This window comes from Astatotilapia calliptera, chromosome 12 (assembly GCF_964374335.1).
Source record: "Astatotilapia calliptera chromosome 12, fAstCal68.1, whole genome shotgun sequence".
NCBI lineage: Eukaryota > Metazoa > Chordata > Actinopteri > Cichliformes > Cichlidae > Astatotilapia > Astatotilapia calliptera.
This window is the reverse complement of record NC_137433.1, coordinates 37,006,992-37,029,176: the sequence shown is the minus strand read 5'-3', so window position 1 is coordinate 37,029,176 and position 22,185 is coordinate 37,006,992. Positions and strand designations below refer to the sequence as shown.

At 40.8% G+C, this 22,185-nt stretch overlaps 3 protein-coding genes across 7 annotated transcripts in view; 1 reads left to right on the top strand and 2 right to left on the bottom strand.

Annotated features, from left to right (window-relative positions):
- LOC113033876 (protein unc-13 homolog B-like) overlaps positions 1-7,081 on the bottom strand; it is a 110,085-nt gene extending 103,004 nt beyond the window's left edge. Inside the window, exons 1-4 of the mRNA XM_080308665.1 lie at positions 6,019-7,081; positions 5,857-5,909; positions 5,034-5,761; positions 3,736-4,952 (exon numbers count right to left, since the gene is read on the bottom strand). Coding sequence (XP_080164791.1) covers positions 3,736-3,757 — 22 coding nt within the window. The 5' untranslated portion in view covers positions 3,758-4,952; positions 5,034-5,761; positions 5,857-5,909; positions 6,019-7,081. The remainder of the gene's footprint in view (positions 1-3,735; positions 4,953-5,033; positions 5,762-5,856; positions 5,910-6,018) is intronic.
- Positions 7,082-8,787: 1,706 nt separating this feature from the next.
- On the bottom strand, positions 8,788-10,958 carry LOC113034380 (uncharacterized). The gene is made up of 4 exons (XM_026188888.2): positions 10,804-10,958; positions 10,666-10,718; positions 8,984-10,586; positions 8,788-8,873 (listed from the first exon to the last, which is right to left on the bottom strand). The coding sequence occupies exons 1-3, from the start codon at positions 10,818-10,820 to the stop codon at positions 8,992-8,994; spliced, it is 1,665 nt and encodes a 554-aa protein (XP_026044673.2). The 5' UTR covers positions 10,821-10,958; the 3' UTR covers positions 8,788-8,873; positions 8,984-8,991.
- Positions 10,959-17,290: 6,332 nt separating this feature from the next.
- The window catches only part of rusc2 (RUN and SH3 domain containing 2), a 38,310-nt gene continuing 33,415 nt past the window's right edge, over positions 17,291-22,185 (top strand). For all 5 annotated transcript variants that reach the window (XM_080287465.1, XM_080287467.1, XM_080287466.1 and 2 more), the window contains exon 1: positions 17,291-17,432. The gene's annotated coding sequence lies outside the window, so the exon portion shown is untranslated. The remainder of the gene's footprint in view (positions 17,433-22,185) is intronic.

The following is a 22,185-nucleotide window of genomic DNA, read 5'->3' as shown; positions in this document are numbered from 1 at the left end:
TCTTCTATTACTGCCGGATAATTTCCTCTAATGCAATTTCTTCACAGTAACCTTACTCAACACTGAGCAAATTATGCAATGCCATCAGTGTATGCATTTATTCCACTGATAATTGCTATCCAGAAATAGCTAGGAGTGGGTACTGACTGAGCTGTCAGAAGCTGTGTCCTCCCATCCTGCTTTCGTTTCTGCAGCCGTTCACTTCCTGCAGAGATCTGCAAGCCACCATGCAGGTTCTGAGGGCGCTCAACACAACCAGGAATGAGGAAATGAGCCTCTGAAAGGTATCACAGCTTCCAAGAAAGAATGCCACTCGTCAGGGTTTATATCAGGCACTTCCTTTAAGAGATGGAAAGACTGGCTTCTCTGATAGCATGTCAGGTACATCATAGACAAGAAAACTGCCAAAGAACACATTTACCACAGGCAGAGAGAGCATTTCCCAGCTCATCACACAGAGATACATTTCTTGTCCCTGAACAGCCTGAAGACATCATATGTTGTCAGCGTCTGACGTTTTACGCCAAGAAAGGCTCTTTTTAGTCCAATATAATCACTTTAAACTACACCAAGCAGTTTTTAAACCATAGAAACAGGGAAAAAACATAAGGATTGTGGAAATTTTAAAGCAGCTAAATTTACTTTTATGCAGAAATTACCTAAAAGCAGAGTAAAGAGCACACATTACAGGAGGTGGGGTCATGCACGTCCAAGGACTGCTCTTTGACAGCGTGAATCTTAATACTATAGACTGTTTGTTTTTGTTCGCTGCTCGTTCCTGTGAGGTTATTTCTCCTTATTTGCCTGTAGCTCATGTTTCTCACCTTACTGTCTGCATATGCAAGGAGATACTAGGTAGAGTTCCAAGTCTATTATTAGCGTTACAAAGAAAGGCCACCAAGCTTGACCCCTCGAGACCTTTCCATTAAAAAGGGAGATTATCTCAGGAAGAATTCAGGTGACATTATAAAGCACTGAATCTGCAAAGAAACAATGATGGGCTGGACAAGTTAACAAAACATTAGCTTTTCACATGGGAAACTGTGGTTTACTTCCTATTTCTGACAGTGTTGTTGTTTACTATTAAACCATTCTAGTCTGGCATCTAAAAATATATTCTTTATAAAAGATTTGATGCGTCTGTGAAAGTCAGATGATGGAATATCTCAGATTTTTTTTTAAAAAGGAAAAGAAATACTGTTTAAAGGACAGTCAGATGACATATTATGTAGATTCACTTGTGTTGAGAATCACACATCCACTCATATTTATAAGATGCATTTACTTCAATCACCGCTTCGATGAGTGTTTGAGTCCATCCTAAGTCAGACCTGCAATAACTGATATTTATGGCCTCATCTGGGCAGCAGAAACAAGTTGCAAGCACTCACAAATCTGCACTTTATAAAGATGATGTAGTGAACATTTCTGGCGTATATGTCCAGATGTTGTGGGACAATGTCATGACTGATTTGAATCCATATTTCTGTCCTTCTGAGTGAAACAGCAAAGCTTAAAAAGCCGAGTCCAGGGTTCATGCTAACATGAACAAGTAACAACTTTTATGTGAGCATGAAGCACTCTTTCTCAATCCCAGGGCAAGCTATGAAACAAAATTAGATTATTTTATAATTCCACTTGTCTGAGCCCACTGCGACCCAGGTGTGCTTCACTCCCTCCATCTCCAGCCTCACCCTCATCTCATCACTCTGTAATAGGAGTTGGGTGGAGGTGGTGGTGGCCTTTCATCCTCAGGCAGCACTCGCACCCAAAGATGAGAAATGGTCAGAAATGATCAGTGAGAAACAATACACCAGGGGCTGAGAGCTGGAGATAGCCAGACAATAGTTTGATGGTGTGAAAAATCAATCAGCAATCTGCGAGAGAAGAGCAATTTGTGATCTGGGAAGGAGCCAAAAATGTTAATAAACTGGCGGTGAGGGGAAGCGCCGGCTTTTTAACCTTTAATGAATCAAACTTTGTCAGACCCGATAAACATGCAGGTTTTCAACAAAAAAATATCCAAAATCATTTCTTATTCTTTTACTTAGACATTAAAATCTCACATCGCTCATCAGCTTTAGTTGAACAACTGCAGATCAAGTGACTTGCTTCAGGGCAACTCGGGGGGCAGTTCACGTGGAAAGAGAACGCTGAACGATGAAGGAGGAAGTGCACATTTTATTAATAATGTCCCTGCAGAGATCTATAACCTGCTACCTTAAAGGGCTCAGTCAGCTTAAGGATAAAGACCTTAAAGTACCAAATGTCAGCAAATACATAAAATGTGTTCTTGCCACAGCAAATTACAAAGAAATAGCCACTGATTAATCTATTTTCTTCCTCTTACCGTATTGAAGATGTGCAGTCTTAACGGTCAGGTGAGAGTATACAGTCCTAAGTTATGTTATGAATCCAGTTTTAAACTATTTTAACATGTAGTATTGACAGTTTTCAGGTTCATGTCATTTAAGAGTATAAGTGACCCAAATGTAGGCTGCTAAGAATCCACCTGAAAGAATCAGAAAACCGAGCTTTTACTGATGTAGCTCCAGATCACAAATCAAGTCTGAAAACGGCATGGAGACACGTGTTCCTGCCTTGTTTGCACTGTAGCCGAGGATATGCACAGGGAAATGGAAACATAAAGGTAAGAAGACACAGCTGAACTCAAACTACTGAGACATGAGGCACCTGTAGTAAAACTAAGGTGAAGAAAAGAGACTGACAAAATCAAACAGGAAGTAGCCAACTAGACACAGTGACAAGCCACTGACACTCAACTGAACACCGAGAAACACGGTGGAGGCTACGATCACCAAAAACACCAAGGACCAAATATAATAGAACTCAAAGACTACTTGACCTATAATGATGATTCTAAACAGGACTTGGAACGCTAAAATAATCATAGAATCTCGGATAAATGGAAATCCAAATTAAAGTTCAAGAACAATAATGAAAAGCTAAAAAAAAACAAACCAAAAAAAACCAAACAATAATCATAAAAATATGCCAACGAAATGGGTAAAAATCAGGGCCAGAAGACCTTCTATCAGAATCAAGCATATGTTACTATAACAGGAAGAAAACAAACTTCAATCATTTTGTGAGCATTTTTTCATTCAGAAAAACGAGTCTATGATTTTTAATAGTTTCAGAAATAAATGTCCCTCTTATGTTTGGGTATAGCCTAACAGACTAAATCCATCCTCCTTTAGATACAAAGCTAATACCTTAACAGGTGAAAACTGAGAGTGCTCTTTGGTGAGCATTGGCATTGAGCACTGATTACTATGGCTCGATTTAACCACAGCGTAACTTTTCAGACTCGCAATATCGCACCATAGAATAGCAACAAAACATTAATGCGCACATAGCCATCGATAATGACCAAACGCTCTCACTTAACTGTGATTTTCCTTTTTTAAAGTCAGCATCCAGCCTGAGTGTTACACTAAATGTCACTGGAGGCAAATGAGGTTTAAATTCACCTTTCAGGGAAACACTTAAAGTTTATGTTATGCTCTGTATCACAACTGGATAGTTTCAGAATCATGTTACAGTATTGCCCTCAAATATTCTGCCTTCCTTTTTTCTTTCATCTAAGTTTTTGTGTTTTATATATAAAATCTTTTCCGTGAGAACTTCGCCTGTTTAAGAAACCCTCACACGAGCAGATCCATGAGTTCTCCTGTTGAAACGATAACCTGTAGCTGTGAAGTGAGAGCATACCTCTAACGCACAGCAGAGACATCGCAGCGGGATTTTGTGCAACAGTTCCTCCGACCAGCCTTCAGTGAGTTTGCAGCCCAGGTGCCTGTTGCACAGAAGTCCTTTAGACTGCTCCTAAATGTCGCTCAGTTTCCGCTTCATCGCGCCGCGCGGTGAGGAAAGGGACAGATGTCGGGCAGGTGGACAATCCAGGAGGTCCTTAGGGTTTAAAGGGATGACTGTCACTGGCAGAAAACGAGTGCCTACCGGCTGAAATCCGGTAGAGCGGGGCGGCACTTGTGCTGCGTTCATATGTCACAGGCAAAGTAGGAATCTGGGCTATCAGCTCGAGCATACAATTGTCCTCCTGTGGTTCATAACACTTTACGCCACATTTGAAATGTTGAATTCAGCTTGCCATGCCCAAATCCTAGTTTCCTGCTTCACTGACAAAAAGAAGGGAAAAACAGTACAGTATTAAGTGATGCCAAAAGAAAACTTGGCAACACTTTATGATATGACCGCGACTAAACACGTAATTCCTTTGTAATTAAATTGAACTTCATTCTATTGTATTTAAAATTACAAAGTAATTATGTTTACCTACTAATACTTAAGGGCACGTACGCTAAAATAAAGGGTTAACGAGTAAAGTTTTTACAACAAACAAAGAATAATTATATATTTCAGTAAAGTGATTAAAGTCTGTAAGGATTTTAATTGATGCGTAAGTCATTTTTGGCAGTGCAGAAGTCATTTTAAATATTGCACAATTTGAGGTATTTTACAGAAGAGGAGAAACAAATTATACAGTAAGTAATTTCAAGTACAGCATGATTTTGAACATTCATTCTGCTCATCAACATAATGAATATTAATTGCAGATGTAAAAAAGGCACGATACCCAAAATAAAATATGCTAAGCAGTGCTCCATCCCAACATAGAGCAACCCCACCCAATACCACACTCTCCATCTTCCTTCACTGTATGGAGTCAAGACAGTCATCCTACTTGAGCAGATACACGTGTCTGTAGTAGGTGCAAGCTTGTAAAGTACATCAGCAGTTTGGCCTCTGAGACAAGACTTCAGCACAGCATGTGCATAAGTTCTCAATTCCAGGACTGAACTATAGAGATTTGCTTCACAGCAAGAAACAAATAGAAGTTTTTTATTACTATTTTTACAAAGATCATTTTAATTGGGTCCAAGTAGTTAAAGATGCATTTTCTGACATATCTGAAATGAGAAAGATAATTTAGGGTGTCGATCTTATGTTAAAAGCACAACAGTAGATTAGAAAGTAAATGCCATTCTTACCTTGAGCATCCTCATGTGTGCTAATTAAGCCTATTTCCAAGCTTGATGGTTGTCTATGGGAAAAGCCCTGCCCCTAGGATAAGGCCACGTTCTGCTTTGAGGCTGAGTCTGAAGGATATCCTGGGAGCCCTGCCTCTGGGTCTCAATCTGAAGCCTGCGCTGAGAGCCCTGCCTCTGGGTACGTGTCGGAAACCTGTGCTGGGAATTCTGTACTTGCCTCCAAGTCTGAGGCTTTCTCTGTGTGCCCTGACTTTGAGGCAGAGTACTGCTTTGGAAGGCCTGATCCTGTAATCCAACCTGGTATTGGTGGGCAGGAACCAGGGACCGAGGCCAAACCTGATACCTGGAAGCCTGGGACGGCAACGACGCCTGGTAGTTGGGAACCCAGTGTTGTGACCTAGGCTTGTAGTTGGGAATCTGGTAATGTGACCAAGGCCTATAGTTGGGAATCTGGTAATGTGACCAAGGCCTATAGTTGGGAATCTGGTAATGTGACCAAGGTTTATAGCTGGGCATCTGATAATTTGACCGAGGCTTATAGGTGGGAACCTCAGAACGCAACCAGGACTGGTAATTGGGAATCTGGGAATCTGACCAGGACTGATAATTAGGAATCTGGAAATGTGACCAGGGCCGGTAGTTGGGAAGCTGGAGCTGAAGGTTGGACTGGTAACCTGAGGCCTGCTGAGGTTTTACCACATCTGCAGTTTCAGAGTCAGGATACAAAGCTGAAAACAGAAAATTTCAGATCGACGCCACAAGTGAAATAGTTCTTTTGTCATTTTCTACTTAAGCTGTAGTTTGAGTCAACATGTTGTCTTACATTTTACATTTGCTTGAAGCTCCCCCACACAGAGTAGCCATGGCAGCACCGCACTAGAAAAGAATACAGGTTTAAGTAACCCTGTGTCACTTCAAATGGACATAGCCATTGTATGGGGGCACAAAATAGTACCATAATAGTCTCATAGCTTCAATCAGTGACCTAAATGCATGCAGAAAGGCAGCTAGACCCAAAAAAAATCTGCTTTCCTCCTTCGGTGGTGCAGTTGTAGGAGCGGTCCAGTGCACATAATTTATCTTCTTTTGACAGCCAGTCAAAGTTCTTGCCCTCCATCTGATTGACTGGAAACAGGTGGATTGATTGCACCTGGACCAGATTCATCATGATTCACAGGTGTTGTGGGACTTTGTTGTGAAACACTTTGAACAATATCAAAGCCACAATCTTATTTCAAAATTGCCATAAAGCAAACGACACATTCTGGTTACCATCTGGTAGCTTTGCATTTATTGTTTGAGTTATTCTATAATTAAATGCTTAGTGGTCACTATGCCAACCAGTTTGATTCACAGAATGGTTGTCTAAAGATCTGTGTTTGAAATTAATGGAGACAAGATTAAAATGAGTTTTATTATTGTTAGGTAACAATAACGCATCACTACTGCCAGTGCAATTACTAGACTCAGAGTCAAAGCAATATTGCATGTAAAGAAGCTAATTAAAAAAACAAATGTACAAAAATTAAACAAAACAAAAAAAATTAATAAGAAATCAACTAAAGAAGATTGGCTTACTAAATGTATTATGCTGTTAAATGATAGGATCTGGTGACACATGGCCTAAACTAGACCAAATACAATTAACTGCTCAGATGTTCGGGGAGTTCTTTGGACACTGGACTTCATAGTGTAGCATGTAAATTGCATGATTTAACACTAACATAACCAGTTGTGTTTGTAGTGACTATTGAAACAGAAACCCCTCTGGAGACTGGCGGTCTTTATTCAATGCAGTTAAGTTTTATTTATATAGCACCAAATCCCAGCAACGGGCACCTCAAGATTAAAAATACTACAGAGGAATAACACCAATGTTCAGACAACCACCTATGAGCAAGCACTTGGTGACAGTGGGAAGGAAAAACTCCCTTTTAACAGGAAAAAACCTTCAGCAGAACCAGGCTCAGGGAGGGGCGGGGCCATCTGCCACAGCTGAAGGGAGGCAGGACAAAACAATCACTAGGCTCGCCTCTTCAGCCCTCTGGCCTTTCTTGCAGGATCAACCTTTTGCTGCAGTGACTCAAGCTGCATTCACAGCTGACTTTTTGGTGGCTTAATGTCAGTTTTCAACTGTATTTTTTTAACCTTTTAATTTACATACATACACACACACACACACATATATACATATACATATATATATATATATATATATACACATATATATATATATATACACATATATATACATATATATACATATATATACATATATATACATATATATACATATATATACATATATACATATATATACATATATATACATATATATACATATATATATATATATATATATATATATATATATACATACACACACACACACGTCTGAGCATTAGTGTGACCGGAAATTATATAACTTTTAAGCTGCAGCTGTCATTACGTGTTACTTTGTTGTTACTTTAAAACCTTAAAATGTGACTGTCATTTTAAACAGGAGATATAGAAGAATTTTAACTCATTCTAATATATCATTATAGCACAAGTTATACTTCTGAGACAGCGTAAAGTCATTTCAGTTAAAAGCAACTTTCTAGAAAGCAGTTCCTTAAAGAATCTATCCTGACATTTGCCATTTAAGGGAAACTGGTTTTATAGTTTATAAAAAAAAAAAAAAAAAAAAAAAAACTAAAATGTTCTAGTCCCAGCAGTATTTGTCTTTTAGTCCCAACATGTCCATGACAGTCTCAAGTTTCATGTCAGATGGTGCCACCTAATGGCAGAACATAAGCATGGACGTGTAGGAACACTGTATGCTGGATAGGAAACAGTTGATAGATTAAATGTGCTGTGAAGTTCAAAAACATGGAATGCCTCTGCTAAGGACTTGGAGGGATTGCCAAACAAAATGGAATTAGTCACAGGCCTGCAGTCTCCACATCTCAAAGCAATTTAACAAGATCCACCAAAACCACGATTTGGACAAACAGCATTTCATCAGTCAAGGGAATTATCAGAGACATGCACATTTTCAAAGCTTATAATGAACAATCTTATTTCTACCACCTATGTTCTATCCATACCTCCTGGAGGATACTTAACTGATAAAGAGATGAATTTGGTCGCTTTGCTGGTTGTTGAAAAGGAACATGGGAGTTAAGCATTGCGAGTGCACTGCATGCAGCAGTTTTCCATGAAGGCCTGTTTTCTCTCTTCTTGCAGTTATTCAGTGAATTTAGATGTGCACCTGAGACTCATTTGTCTCTGGTGCACATCAAAAATCTGACTTTATCTAGTAACCAGACTGAATACTGCTCTGAATCAGTTGGATTTTCTCTTTTAAGTTAAAAGCAATCTGGAAATAAAAGGTGCAAAAAAGTATTCAAGATTTCATACGTTTTCAGTTACATGCTGAAAAAAAAAAATGTAAACTTTGGCTCTATATGCAGAACCAATGTTAAAGTCTCTATTTTGTTTAAGTTCTGTACAGTAGGGTTCTTTGCCTGGGTCCCCCCACCCTTTAAAAAAAAAAAAAAAGAAAAAAAGTTCCAGTTGAACTGGGTCACCAGCAAAATGAAGAGCAGGTCATTACGCATCACCTGTGCTTTCAGAGCAGATCTTCTTTGCCTGCCATAGTGCTGCACATGAATGGCTTCAGTTTGAGCTAAAAATTTGAAACATGCACCACCTGCTCTCACAACTGTGAGATATTACTATAAAGTATAAATAAGCTAGCCCACACACAGACTCATCTAGAAAGATTTATTTACATTTCCCCTAAAGATCAGTTTAATTGTATCCATGCAGTTAATGATCCATCTTCTGATGTTGGCCCTGGAATGAGAAAGATAATTAGTGATGTTGAGCTTATGCAGGTTCTAAAGGGAAAGAGGAAAAAAAAAAAAAAACGACAAAGTAAACACCAACTAGTTTATGGAGTATACCTCTTCGGTTAAGCCCCTTGCAGAATCTGGTGGTTTGTGCCAGTTGTCCTGACCCAAGGCTGAAGATGAGGTCTGTGCTGGTAACGCATCATCCGAGGACGCATTTGATAGCTGCGTGCCTGTATTGGGATTTGAGTCTGATAGTAAGAATGGGCATGTGGATATGCTGGATAACTATGAGGCTGTGTCTTGGCCTGAGCATGATGACTGCGAGGCTTTAGGTGGCCCCGCGACTGAGAACTGCTAGCATGCAGCTGGTCTTGGGGCTGAGCCGGAGAACTATGAGGTTGTGGCAGTGAGTCAGCCTGATAGCCTTCAGGCTGAGAGCTGAGAGACTGCAGCTGGGTCTGGGCCTTGGGATGGCCCTGGCCCTGAAAGCTGCGAGGTCGCAGCTGGGTCTGGATTTGGGCCCGAGGATGGGCATGGCCCTGAAAGCTGCTGGGCTGCATTTGGGACTTCAGCTGGGCATGGGGATGGCCCTGATTGCTGCGAGGCTGTGGCTGGGTCGGCAGCTGGGTCTCAGGATGGACTTCATGGCTACGAAGCTGGGTCTGGGGACGGACCTGGGGATGGCCGTGAAAGGTACGAACCTGTGGCTGCGTCTGTACCTGGAGATGGCCCTGAAAGCTGCGAGGCTGTGGCTGCGTCTGTACCTGGAGATGGCCCTGAAAGCTGCGAGGCTGTGGCTGCGCCTGGGGATAAGCCTGGCCTTGAAAGCTGCGTGGCTGCAGCTGGTTCTGGGCCTGGCTCTGAAAGCTATGGGGCTGTGGCTGGTGGGCATAGCCCTGAAAGCTGCGAGGCTGTGGCTGGGTCTGGCGCTGTGGCTGGGTCTTGGGATGGCCTTGATGGCTATGAGGCTGTGTCTGGATCTGGGAACTACCCTGAAAGCTGCGAGGCTGTGGCTGGGTCTGTACCTGGGGATGGCCCTGAAAGCTACGAGGCTGAAGCTGTGACTTCAGCTGAGCCTGGGGATAGCCACGATAGATGCGAGGCTGTGGCTGGTAGGAATAGCCATGAAAGCTGTGAGGCTGCAACTGGTTCTGGGGATGACCCTCAAGCTGGAATTGGGGACGGCCCTGAGGATGACCCTGAAAGTTGCGAGGCTGCAGCTGAGTCTGTGTCTGGGGTTGGCCCTGAAAGGTACGAGGCTGAGGCTGCATCTGGGTCTTGGGATGGCCCTCAATCCTGCGAGGCTGTGGTTGGATTTGGGCACGATTCTGAAAGCTCCGAGGCTGGGTGTGGGGACGGACCTGGGGGGGACCTAGGATCTCAGGATGGCCTTGACTGCGAATCTGCAGCTGGGGATAGGCCTCAGCCCAGTAACTATGAACCTGTGGCTGAGATTGATAGCTGCGAGCCTGCACCAGGGGCTGTGACAGGGGCTGGACTTGTGGTTGAGAACCATGAGCTTGCAGCAATGGCTGGGGGAGGTAGCTGCGAGACTGGGGTTGGACCTTGGGCTGAGAGCTAGGAGCCAGAGAGCTCCGAGGCTGAGGCTGGGCCTGGTCCTGGCGCAGAGGGTGGAACCAGTGTGGCAACTGATGAAGCTGGTCACCCGAGACCTGCTTACTGGCATCAAGATTTCCAAAGCCAAGATAGGAAGCTGAAAAGAGATGAAATTTAATAGTGAATAACCATGTTTGTCATACTTAACTCAAATTCTAGCTTCACATGAGACTTACGTTTCATACTTGCTTGAAGCTCCCCAACAAGTAGTACCCATGGCAGCAACACACTAAAACAAAAACATATTTGAACAAACTATTGTGATCACATCAAATAAAATCATAAATCTCAGGAAAAGAATTATTTAAGATTACCAAAATATAAAGCTCATTGCTTCAAGCAGAAATAATATCAGGTATAAACTTGAGAAGCCCCAATCTAGCGTCTGTTAGCCCAGCACAAAACAACTACAACTCTGCTTCCCTCCTTCTGCAGCACAGTATCAGGTAGGGTCAAGGCACCCAATTTATCTTCTCTTGACAGCCAATCAAAGTTCTCGGTTCCAAAGCAACTGACAGGAAACAGACAGATTGCTTGCACCTGATGCAGATTCACTATGATACACAGGTGTTCAGAAGAGAAGAGACTTCTTTCTGAACCAGTCAATTGCTTAGTGATGCCAGTGTGTGGTGCTGAAGACGGACAAACTTTAACTTTCCAGCAGCGGCAGAGTGTGCAAAGTTTGCAGTGAAAGTATGAGAGACCCGACCTTCTAAAGAGAGCCCCACTTGACTCCACTCACTCTGTGCAAGTGGCATGTATGATGATTGTGTAAAAAATTTAAATCTAACAATCTGACACCAAGATAAAAAAGAAAGATGAAGAAAAAAGAGAAAAGAGGAGAAATGAAAGCAATCGAAGCAACAAATCAGTGAGTTAGGCACATAACAATTAAATCTAATGGTAAATAGTCTATCCTTAAATGTTGGGGACACTTGAATATTAGAGCTTCCTGTAGCACGACATTATTTCTTTTCTTTATTCTGACTTTGACTTAGCTAACAGAGCATCCTGTGTGATGTGACTGAGCATGCAATCTTTCTGTTGGTGTCAGATTATTTGTAACATAATGATGATGAACACAGTGATGAACCCACCGCATCCCTCTGTGGGTTTTTCCGAGATCCTAACAGAGTCTACAACAGCCACTGTATGTAAGTGGATAAAAAGCCAAACCATTGTTCTGATTATAGAGCTAAAGTTAGAAGTGCGAGTGATGTATTGACACGTATTGATATGTGAAACTTCTCCCGCCTTAAAATTCAGTTACAACAATACATGATTTCGTACATATTTGAACAGTTTATATTTTTGTTGATGTTAAAGAATAACATAAATGAAATAAAGACAAGTGGGAGCGTTTTTTAAGGGCTTGAATGGAACTGAAAGATAGCTGGATAACTAACTGACATAATCTTTATCCATAGAGCTCAAGGCTGTACAAATCAGGGCTGGATTGGATTCGGGCCTATTCACATTAACGTCATGTCAGCTTTAGTTCCTGTGGGTAACTTTGTCTTGGCCATTGCAATAACATCAGGAAACCAGTAGGTGGAGCTCAGCATATGCAATTCTCACTCAAACTGAACTGGAGTTTAAATCTCATTGGGAAGGAAAGTGGCCTGGTTCTTGTATAGTGATTTTCAACACTGGTACTCAGAGCACTTTATACAGCATGTCTCATTCACCCGTTCATATGAGGTTTTTTTAGTTCTACGTTTAAACGCTTTCTGTCTAACATTCACATTTAAATGCATCGAGCAACTCGAGGATCAGTATCTTACCCAAGGGTACTTTGGCATGCAGAGTGGATCAGCAAGGGATTTAACTACCACCCTTGCAGTTAGTAGATGACCTACTCTAGGCCCTGAACCTCAGCCATTCTGAAAGTAAACGATTGTCCTTCAAATTATGCTGTATAGTAGTATAGTATAGTATAATGTATAGTCTAAATGAAATAATCTTCTGCAAAATCCATAAGAGGTTTGTTTGTCTCCTCTTCTCCACACCTGGCCTGGCAGCCCCATTTGTGTGGGAGATTGCATCACCTACAGTCTTTTGTGAGGCTCATCATGTTGTTATGGCTTCTCACCTTTATCAGACATATTCTTATTTCAACCTAAGATGTTTGGTTGTTGACCCTCATCTTTGTGAACTGAGATAATGGTTGCAGGTTGGGCAAGCCGCATGAGAATGAAGAAACCATAAGCTTGCTTTTCAACAAGTACAATTAATCAGACAGTTTCAGGCAATCATTGCAACCTGCACAACTTTGCCATTTGTTTATAGTTTATATCTTTGTTCAGCTGTTGGGGGGAGGGGGGTCCCTTTTTTTGCACTTTTTAAACTAAACCTCTTCCATGCATGAGAAAAAAGAAGATTAGAATAAACAAAGTTATGAGAGTCCCGTTGGTTATGTTACACAACAAAATTGTCTTTTGTTTGAGAAAAAAACTCAAGTTTTTTATTTACAGGTCAATTATTTCATATTATTTGTTTGTAGCCAAACATGTAATATTTTAGTTTATGGTATAAATAATTTTAAACCTGCTGTAAGATATAATTTGCAGGCCCAGGCACTAATTTCATTTTAATTCAACTGATTTTTTTAGTTACTGTATTCACATATCAGTTGTTTTGTTCCATCAAGTTACAGGATGTAAAGATTCAAAGTAATCTGACTAAAATAACACAGTTACAAAAATAAAACAAACATAAAATCATTATTTTCCAGATTTTGAATGAGGGGGAGATTGAGGCTCAAGAGTTGGCAGTTCGTCTTATAATCAGAAGGTTGCTGGTTCGAGCCCCAGCTCCGACAGTCTCGGTCGTTGTGTCCATAATGACCAAGACTGTCAAGACACTTCGCCCGTTGCCTACTGGTGGTGGTCAGAGGGCAGGGTGGCTGTGGCTACAATGTAGCTTGCCATCACCGAGTAGCGGTTTTTGATACGGGCGACACGGGCGTTTTCCCGGGGCGGGGCAGAATGATATGACAGAAAATCATATCATATGCAATAACTTTGCAACACAACAAATCAGCTTGTCAAAACATAGCACAGAGAGCACACAATGACAGAGATGGTGAAAATAAAGGAAATCTCCTGTCAATTATGGAACTACGAGCAAAGCACGATCCTGCTGTAAGGAAAAAAATGACAAGTCAGAGAAATGTCACATACCTTGGACATGCTACACAAAATGAAATAATGGATTGCCTGACTGAAATGGGCCTTTCCTCAATAATTAGTGAAGTTACACAAAGTGAGGCTTTTATTATAATGGTGGATGTAACCAAAGACCTCAGTAAGAAGGACCAGATGTCTTTTGTAATAACATATTATTATAAAGGGTCAGTGTGTGGGTGCTTCCTCAACTCTAAAGCTGCAGAGCATCTGGATGCTGCTATAAATACTGCAGAAGTATGGGCCTGACTACAGAAACCACCTTGTGGTTTAACACTAACCTTGTAAATGTTGGGGCCTCAGTAATGAGTGGAAAGAACACAGGTGTGCACGCGTTAAATTTTATGCCCCATTAGCTTTTTATGTTTGCTTTAATGCACATTGTTTAAGTTTAGTATTAGTTCACAGTGTGAAATGCATTCCTGAAGCAGACTGTTTTTTTTTTTCTTTTTTCCAATAGCTTTATGTTTTTGTTTCTGGTACCAAAAGTGGCCAGAGGTACAAAGGGAAAATATTTAAGGTCCACCTAGAGAGTTACAAAGGCTGATAGAAACACAGTGGGTATGAAGGTACAATGCTTACACAACAGTGAGGGACAGACCTGCCATTGTACGTCTGCTGAAAGAGTTATCTGAGGAAGGGAATGGTGACAGAACTGTAGAGACAAGAGGTCTGTTAGCCTAAATACATCTAAATGTTGTCTTCTTATAACTTTGTTTTGTGTTTGGTGAGGTCAAACATCTGTCTGATATTTTGCCATCCCCACAGCTCAGTTTAGTCACAGCTGTTATTGACGCTCTTGTTGAAACACTGGTGGTAACACTGGTGATGCATCTCCAGGCCGTCACGTCACACCAAGCTCTGGCTTAGAGCCTACTATATTTCCACTCCAGTAGTTCAAAGACAGATCAGCACAGACAAGGAATCATTTCAAACTGGTACATTCCTCCAATCACTGACATGCTTTGGTCTGAGAGAAGAGAAGATTATCATCAGGAAACTGTTATTATGAAAGGTATACAAGCTTTAAATCTAAATTTTTTCCATTTTCTGCACAGTACACACACAGCAACATCAACAACCGGAAATACAGATTCCCCAACTAACATGAATTCTTGAAAAAAAAAAGAGCGACTGTAAAACATAAACACAAGTTTATTAGAGCTTATCATGAGCCGTATAAGGAGCTGTTTCGTGAACTATTCAAACCGTGCAAAATAGCACTTCCATTACCGTGACCTGCGTCATGTGAGCACAGCTTTTCAGTGCTCACATCTTCTTTAAGGAACACGATGAGTGACAACCGACTCAGCAGTTTGGGGGCATTAAGCACTGAGGCAAGAAGGGCTAGAGCCATGAACCTTGATGATTTTGTGGATGCTTTTAGACATGAAAATGATGGAGCAAAACTGTTTTGAATAAATGTGATGCCAAAAGATGGTTTTGTTTTGCACCAGTAAACACGTAGCATTGAAACCCGTGAAGGTCTCTGTGTGGGGTTTGAAATTTCAAAGTCGTATTTCCAGTGAAATAACTACTGATCAAAGTGATGGTAGAATTTGTTTTCTATATTATTCACAGGTATTTGATCCTGACAGATCACTGTTGCATCTCAGGGCCAACACATAGACAGACAACAGTTCACAGTCTTACATGATCCAACACGTGTCTGTCTTTCCTGATCAAGTTTACTCTTAAAGTGAACTCCATTCTTGGAGAGGGAATCTTAAGCTGCTTGTGCTCAGCTCTGCTGAGAATCATTAAAGCGGTGGTTGGGACTTCTAGTCAATCAAATAATCGATTAAAAACAGATTATTATGGATTTCAAAATCTTATTTGGTTTTCATTAGGAGTGCAACGATACTCGTGTAGATATTGAACCGTTAGATACAGTGCTTTGGGTTCGGTACGCATATGTATCGAACAATACAACATTTTTTGTTTATTTTATCAACTTGTCTTCTGATGATGCTGTCTGTGTTGAGAGCTCAGTGGATCTGCGTTCGACTACTCCGCCTAGGCTGCACTGTCGAGCGCAGATCCACTGAGCGCAGCGCAAGCTAGCAAGACAGAAGCTAAGCTCGCTGCAAGATGGCAAATTGAACCTCCCCCACCCTCATTCAGATCTGGCGTTTGGAACTATTTTCATATGAAGCATGACCCTGAAGGTAAGCGCATCATGGACAAAGGTAAAACAGTATGTCGGATGTGCCATGCAATGCTCAATTTGTGGGAACTAGTGCGTTAGCGCAGTTAGCTTGTTAACGTGTTCACGCAGTCCAGTCCCACACACGGGTGATCCACGGTAGCTCGTTAATGGAGATTTGCCACGTTTTGGCGTTAACGTCATTTCAAATTAACGCTGACAGCACTAGTGGGAACACAACGAATATGACTGCACATTTACTCCGACATCATCCTAGTGCAAAGACAAGTGGAAGCAGACAAAAACAACAAGCAGCATGCTACAAACTTTACCCGAGTCATTTAGACAGCTGTTAGCACAGGATTCTCCTTATGGGGACCTGATATGTTTAATATGCTGCTGAGAATATAGCCCAGAAGAAGCTATAGTATAGCTTTTATTTTGGAAAGAGACATTTCTCTGTAATAAACTCTCTTTTCCAAAGATGAGGGATTTCTCCATCAGATAGATTTAGTATTTTGTTGTTTCAGCAACATTAAATTTAAAAACTGTACAAAATATATATTTATAATTTTAATAAATGACAAATTAAAAAAGCATGAACAATTTTTTTGTATCGAAAGAATATCGAACTGTGACACCAAAGTATTGAACCGAACTGTGAATTTTGTGTATCGTTGCACCCCTAGTTTTCATATATAACTTTTTTCAGTGAAATAAACTTTAATAGCAGGAAATTAACTATGCATATAATTCTTTTCTTTCACTCCTTTCCCCCGTATTTTTCAGGTAACCTATATTTCACAAAATCATAATACAACTGTAAAAATTCTGTTTCTGCTGTGCCACCCCAATATTTTTAGTTGCCCCCATATGGTTAAGCCTATAAAAAAAATTGTGGGGGCCCCCTGCAACAGATCCGTTGGGTAAAGCGTAATTTATTGTCCACTGTCAATAATTTATTATTCTCTTTTTACTTTTTTATTAAACACTGTGTGTGCACCAGGTCATTTTAATCCCACTTTATAATCTGTTATACTGTGCTATTTATATTACTGTTCCATTTTTCTTTCATTTATAGTTTTTGTAAATTATATCATTTTATTAGTCATTTTAAAAATGTATACATTGTTTATTTTTGCATTTTAATTTAACTCTTTTGTTTTTGTAATATTGCCAAAATGGTTACAGTGTATCTTACTGAATTATATACCACTGGAGAAGTTTGTTGTATGTTGTGTTTAACTTGGATTTTAGCCGTTGTCATAAAGGACTTTCCCAACTTTGGGGCAAATAAAGTATACATTGTGTTTTCTTCGTACAATATTCATGCGATTGTGAACTGTGCATTCATTAAGTCAGTATAGCTTCGCTGGTTGAGGTCACGGGGCTATTAATGAGCGGCAGCTGTCCCACCCAGGGTTAGATAATCCAGTCTGGGACCAGGCTGTGACTTCAGGCTGACGTGCCGCTCCAGCCCAGCCCATCCTGCGATGCAGCGCCGCTGACGCTGTCCGCTCCGCAGTCTGTCGGTGAGAAAACAAGCCTCGCTCCTCCACAGCTGCACATGCGTTTCACCGAGAACAACACCACCGCCGACCCCGGAGACGAGGTTAGTGCATTAAATTGTGATTTTTTGTTGTTTTCTTTTGTGAGCGATTTGGTTAGAGGTGCGGAGGGAAAAGGGCTCCGCTCAGCAGCATCGCGTCGGAGGCAGAAAAATGATGCCTAGCTCGATCAGATCGGGAGGGACGGAGGCTCGGCTTTCAGACGATGGTCACCCTCAAACCGCTGTGTCGTGTTAGAAGACGCCTTGTTTTTACGATTAAATGACAGTTTCAGTGGATGGATGTGCCCGTTTGCCTTCTGACGTGATAAACAAAGATTTATTTTAATCGCAGCAGCACAAAGGCAGCGTGGTAACGGTCTAATACATCATCCATGTTCGATCATCTATCCGCGGCTTCAGGGGGGCCTTGGGCTCCGGAGTGAAGGGCGCGATGTTCGGTAATAAACTGCGACTGCTCGGGATCATCTGCACTGGTGACACCAGCGGCCTGCACCGTGCCATCACCATATTGATCCCTTATTAGTAGAAACAACAGGGATACGCGAGCAGCGTCAGCTTAGTAAGATTGTAAAGGGATGACTTCCGCCAAAGATTTACAAAATAAAAGCTTGGCTGAATCGAAGAACTATAAACGTGTGCAGCAAACACTATTAAAAGGCAGGATGTGTGTATAGGATGGATCAAGAGACAAAAATACAATAAATAAAAATATAAAGAAAACAGGATCAGTTCAACTGATAGAAATATGAAGTTTGTATTTTTGAAAAGGAAATGTACCGTACCATGTAAATTAAAAAAAAAAAAAAAAATCTGTGTTTTTGTTTTGTATTGTTCAGATCCATTATTAAAAGGTTCAAGACAGTAAATTCTTGAAGCTAAATAGGTGAAAACCTTGCAAATGCTCAGAACTGCAGTAAACATAAATTACACGGAACTAAAACTTGATTTTTATCTACGTTTGATCTGATATGTGATGGATGGATCCATTTTTGCCATAGACCCTACTGAGGTTGGTTACTGATACTCAGAACAAGGCTACATATCCTTAGTATTGATCTGCCCATCCCTACTATGCATCAGAGGTAATGTAGAACACAAGGAAATGGGAGATCTAAAATGTTATCGATGCACTGATCTGAGATTTGGATCAGATGTCCGCTGGACGCTGACTCAAAAAGACAAGCCAATCTGGTTGTCAGAGCATCGATGGGAAAAAAGAGGCAAAAAATGAAGTAAACTGTAAATATGTTTTTCAAAACACTCAAGTAACCATAGTGGATTCAGTTTTATAGAGTTGCTCTACTGTAGCATGCTCTCTGAGGATTTTATTTTTTAAGGCTTCTTCCTATTGCTGCTTTTTTTTGTGGATTGTTGTTGATCTGTTGAGGTACATTACATTACATTATGCGACATGGTGGGGATGCAGATAACTCGTTTGAAAGGCATTGTTGTGTCACGGTCACATTAATGTATAAGTTTTACCAACTAAAATATTACATAATGAAAGAAAATGCCATAAAGTGACGACACTGATCATTCTCTCAGGGATCACTGTGTGATGTCTTGGTGACATCTTTTCTATTTTGTGGTGTTTTGTTTAACAGGTCAGTTGTTATTTGATTCAGTGATTAACTGAATACTTGTTTTGGACTCCAGATGTTTTGTCTGCATTGTTTATGCAATAATAAGTCATGCAAGATGTTAATACACCAGGTGGTCTGCTTGTCCTGGTGCTCTTTTAGATAACCTGATAATCTCAGGAGGGAAGCAGCGGAAGGGAGAAAGCTCAGCGTGTCTTATGTAATTTATTTTTTCTGCCTTGCTTTCTAATCTCCAGAACCTGAATCCATTTGTTTACAGCTAGCTGTCAGCTTTATGCAGCCCTACTGACCTCTGCAGTTCTCTGTCTCACTTATACTCTCTATTTTCTTTGTTTTTATCAGTATTGTATTTAAAAGAAACTTTTGTTTATTTTGTAGCCTGTACTGTTGTGGGATTACTACGCTCTTCCTGTGGGGCACAGATGATTTTCCTTTTAGGATTATAGCTGTAGTAGTAACAGTTAGACTTAGAAGGCTGTGGTAGAGCTTGTTGCAGGAGCTGTGCTCACATTTTTATTAGTAGTACTAATAATAAAATTAGATACTCGTAAGAAATTTTAAAATACATTTTTTTCCTGCTGGTTGCGTACATTGATTCAGGTTAGGTACTCCATTAGAGATTATAGAAGTAGATACACAAATATGCAGAACCTGAAATAAAATGTAACAATTTTCTCATGATGAAAGCACTGAATAGTATTACGACTGCCACTGTTTTTAAAACATTGCCCGAACTGCCCTTACATCCTGCTGCAGCGAAATTTACTGAACTCACTGATTAAAGACAGAAAGAGATCAAGGAAGAGCCGTGAAGATCAGCAGGCTTAGGCTGATGCTTATAGCGTCAGAGTATTAACCTAAGTCAACCCAAGGGCCCAAACCGTGTCATTACACTCATACTGGGGTGCAGCTATAGAATCAACATAAGTTTTACAATAGCAGTGTGTTTATCTGCTGTTCTTTAAGTTGCACAATATGTTAAAATGTTCCAACTGGCCATTTCCAGCCCATCAACAGGTGATTGTGTAAGCTCTGATTGCTGATAAATATGTTGTGGTGGATATGCTTTTTATTCTAAAGTCACGTGTTTCCAGAACTCTGAATTTTGGGATTCAAATTGGTTGTTTTGTCTTATGTAAAGTTGTTGTTGACTGTCAGAGCAGGTCACACTGTTCACAGTGAAAGCCACTTAAAGCAGCAGCGTGTTAGCAAAGCATGAATCTGTGCCGACTCTGTCTGCGTCACCAGTCAGTGTGAAGGAGGCCCTGTGACCGCTGAGCTAATCGTCATGGCATTACAGGACTAAAGCCTCAGCGTACTGGTCATTTCTCGAAACTGGCGGATTCACTGAGTCAGGGCGATGTGCCTCCTCTCGCTGTTCAGCTGCCTGTCCTCATCTTCGTGTGTGTGTGTGTGTGTGTGTGTGTGTGTCTCTTGTTATGTAACTGAAGGCCTGCTGAGGCCGGATGTGAATAGTTTCTGTGTGTGTGTGTGTGTGTGTGTGTGTGTGCACATGTGTGGCTTTCCTATGTGTTAGTGTGTGCTGTGATTTGAGCTATGCTAAGTATGTAAAAAAACATGCACAGTAATCGAGTTTTCCTGAATAGAGGATTTCAGCACTCTGTTATCTGCAGCTGCACTCAGCCACACAAATGCTTGTTTTGGAGACTCTCCAGTTTGTAAAGAACAAAGTTAGTTTTCAAAAACATAATTTGGAAACCTTTTCAAGCCATGCCAGCATCTCCCAGTCATCTCTTACTGAGCTTCTTTAGCTCACGTTTGTGTAACTCCGTGCTCAGAGTAGACTGTGCTGTTCTTGCTTATTAAGATCTGCAACCATAACATATAATAATTGGCCTCTCTAAATTTTGTCTGTTTGCAGCTTGAAATGTATATCTAGAGTTGTGAGGTATATTTATCGTAAAAATTGTTGCTTAAAATCAGAATCCATTGTTTTAGAGTGAATCTGTGACAGTAAGCTTGTAACCGAGGTATTTATCCCCCAACAACTCAGCATTTAAAGTCAAGGAAACGTGTTAAGAACTTGATTCTTCACGGCTGATCAGCCGAGGCCGCGTGTAGCCTCTGCAGGCCTGTGGTGGTTTGGCCTGGAAATGAACCTCCTTGTGATTTTGATGCAACATCTCTGTTAGGGCTTTTGCAAGTGTTCTGCTGATCAGGGTCTTTTTGTTTAAAGCCTTTGGCTTCCCAGGAAAAGGGCAATACTCAAATTAACAAAGTGCATTGACTAAAGTACTATAATTTAGTAATATCTGAGGCAGATTTATGACTCCACACAGTTGCATATTGGTAGTGAACTGGGCTTTTGGAGCCAGAAGTGACCATAACTTGACCAGAGGGTGGACGGCTAAGCTGTCAGCCAATGCTAACAAGCTATGTTAGCAAGTTGCAAACATCAAGTTTACTAATTTTCAGATCAATCTATTAGGAATGAGTTATAAAAAACAATCCTGTGTTCAGTAAATACGAAGGGGGAAATTAACTCTAGAGAACTAAGCTGTTTTTAGTACCAGGCTGTAAACGTACTTTTTAAAGCTGTAAAATCAGACATTTTAACACAGGAGTCTGGTGGGATGATTTTCAGAGCCAGCCTCAAGTGGCCGTTAGAAGAACTGCAGTTTTTGGCGTTTATGCTTCAGCTTGGTTATTTTGGCACTTGGGAGCAATGTACAACTCTACAAACCTTTATTTTTTTCACATTGCTTTAATTTCAGTTAATTAAACTATTAGCTCCAACTTGGCTCAGATTAGTGGGTATTGTTTAAAGTACAGGAAAAAGTTGAACAGGTCTGTGTGTCGCTGATAGTCTTCAGGGGAAAAAGGAATCATGCAAGATTGGAATCAGCAGCATCATTAAAAAAATCTCTGATCTAATTATGCAACTAATAATAAAATACGCACGTCTTACTTTGAAGCACATTTTACTGATAGTGTTTTTACGCTAAGTCCTTTTTAGTCTTCATAAACCACTGACTGTGTGAAATGACTTATTTAAGTAACGCTATGAAACAGAATCACACAGCCGGCCGTGGAAGGAAAGCAAAGCAGAACCAGCACAAAGTGTAAGGACACGGCCACAGTCGGTGTCAGAAAGGAAAATGGCTGTGCACGTCGGATATGCATCTTTCCCTTTTGAAATTTTTGAGTCGAACGCATCAACACAAGCACATGCG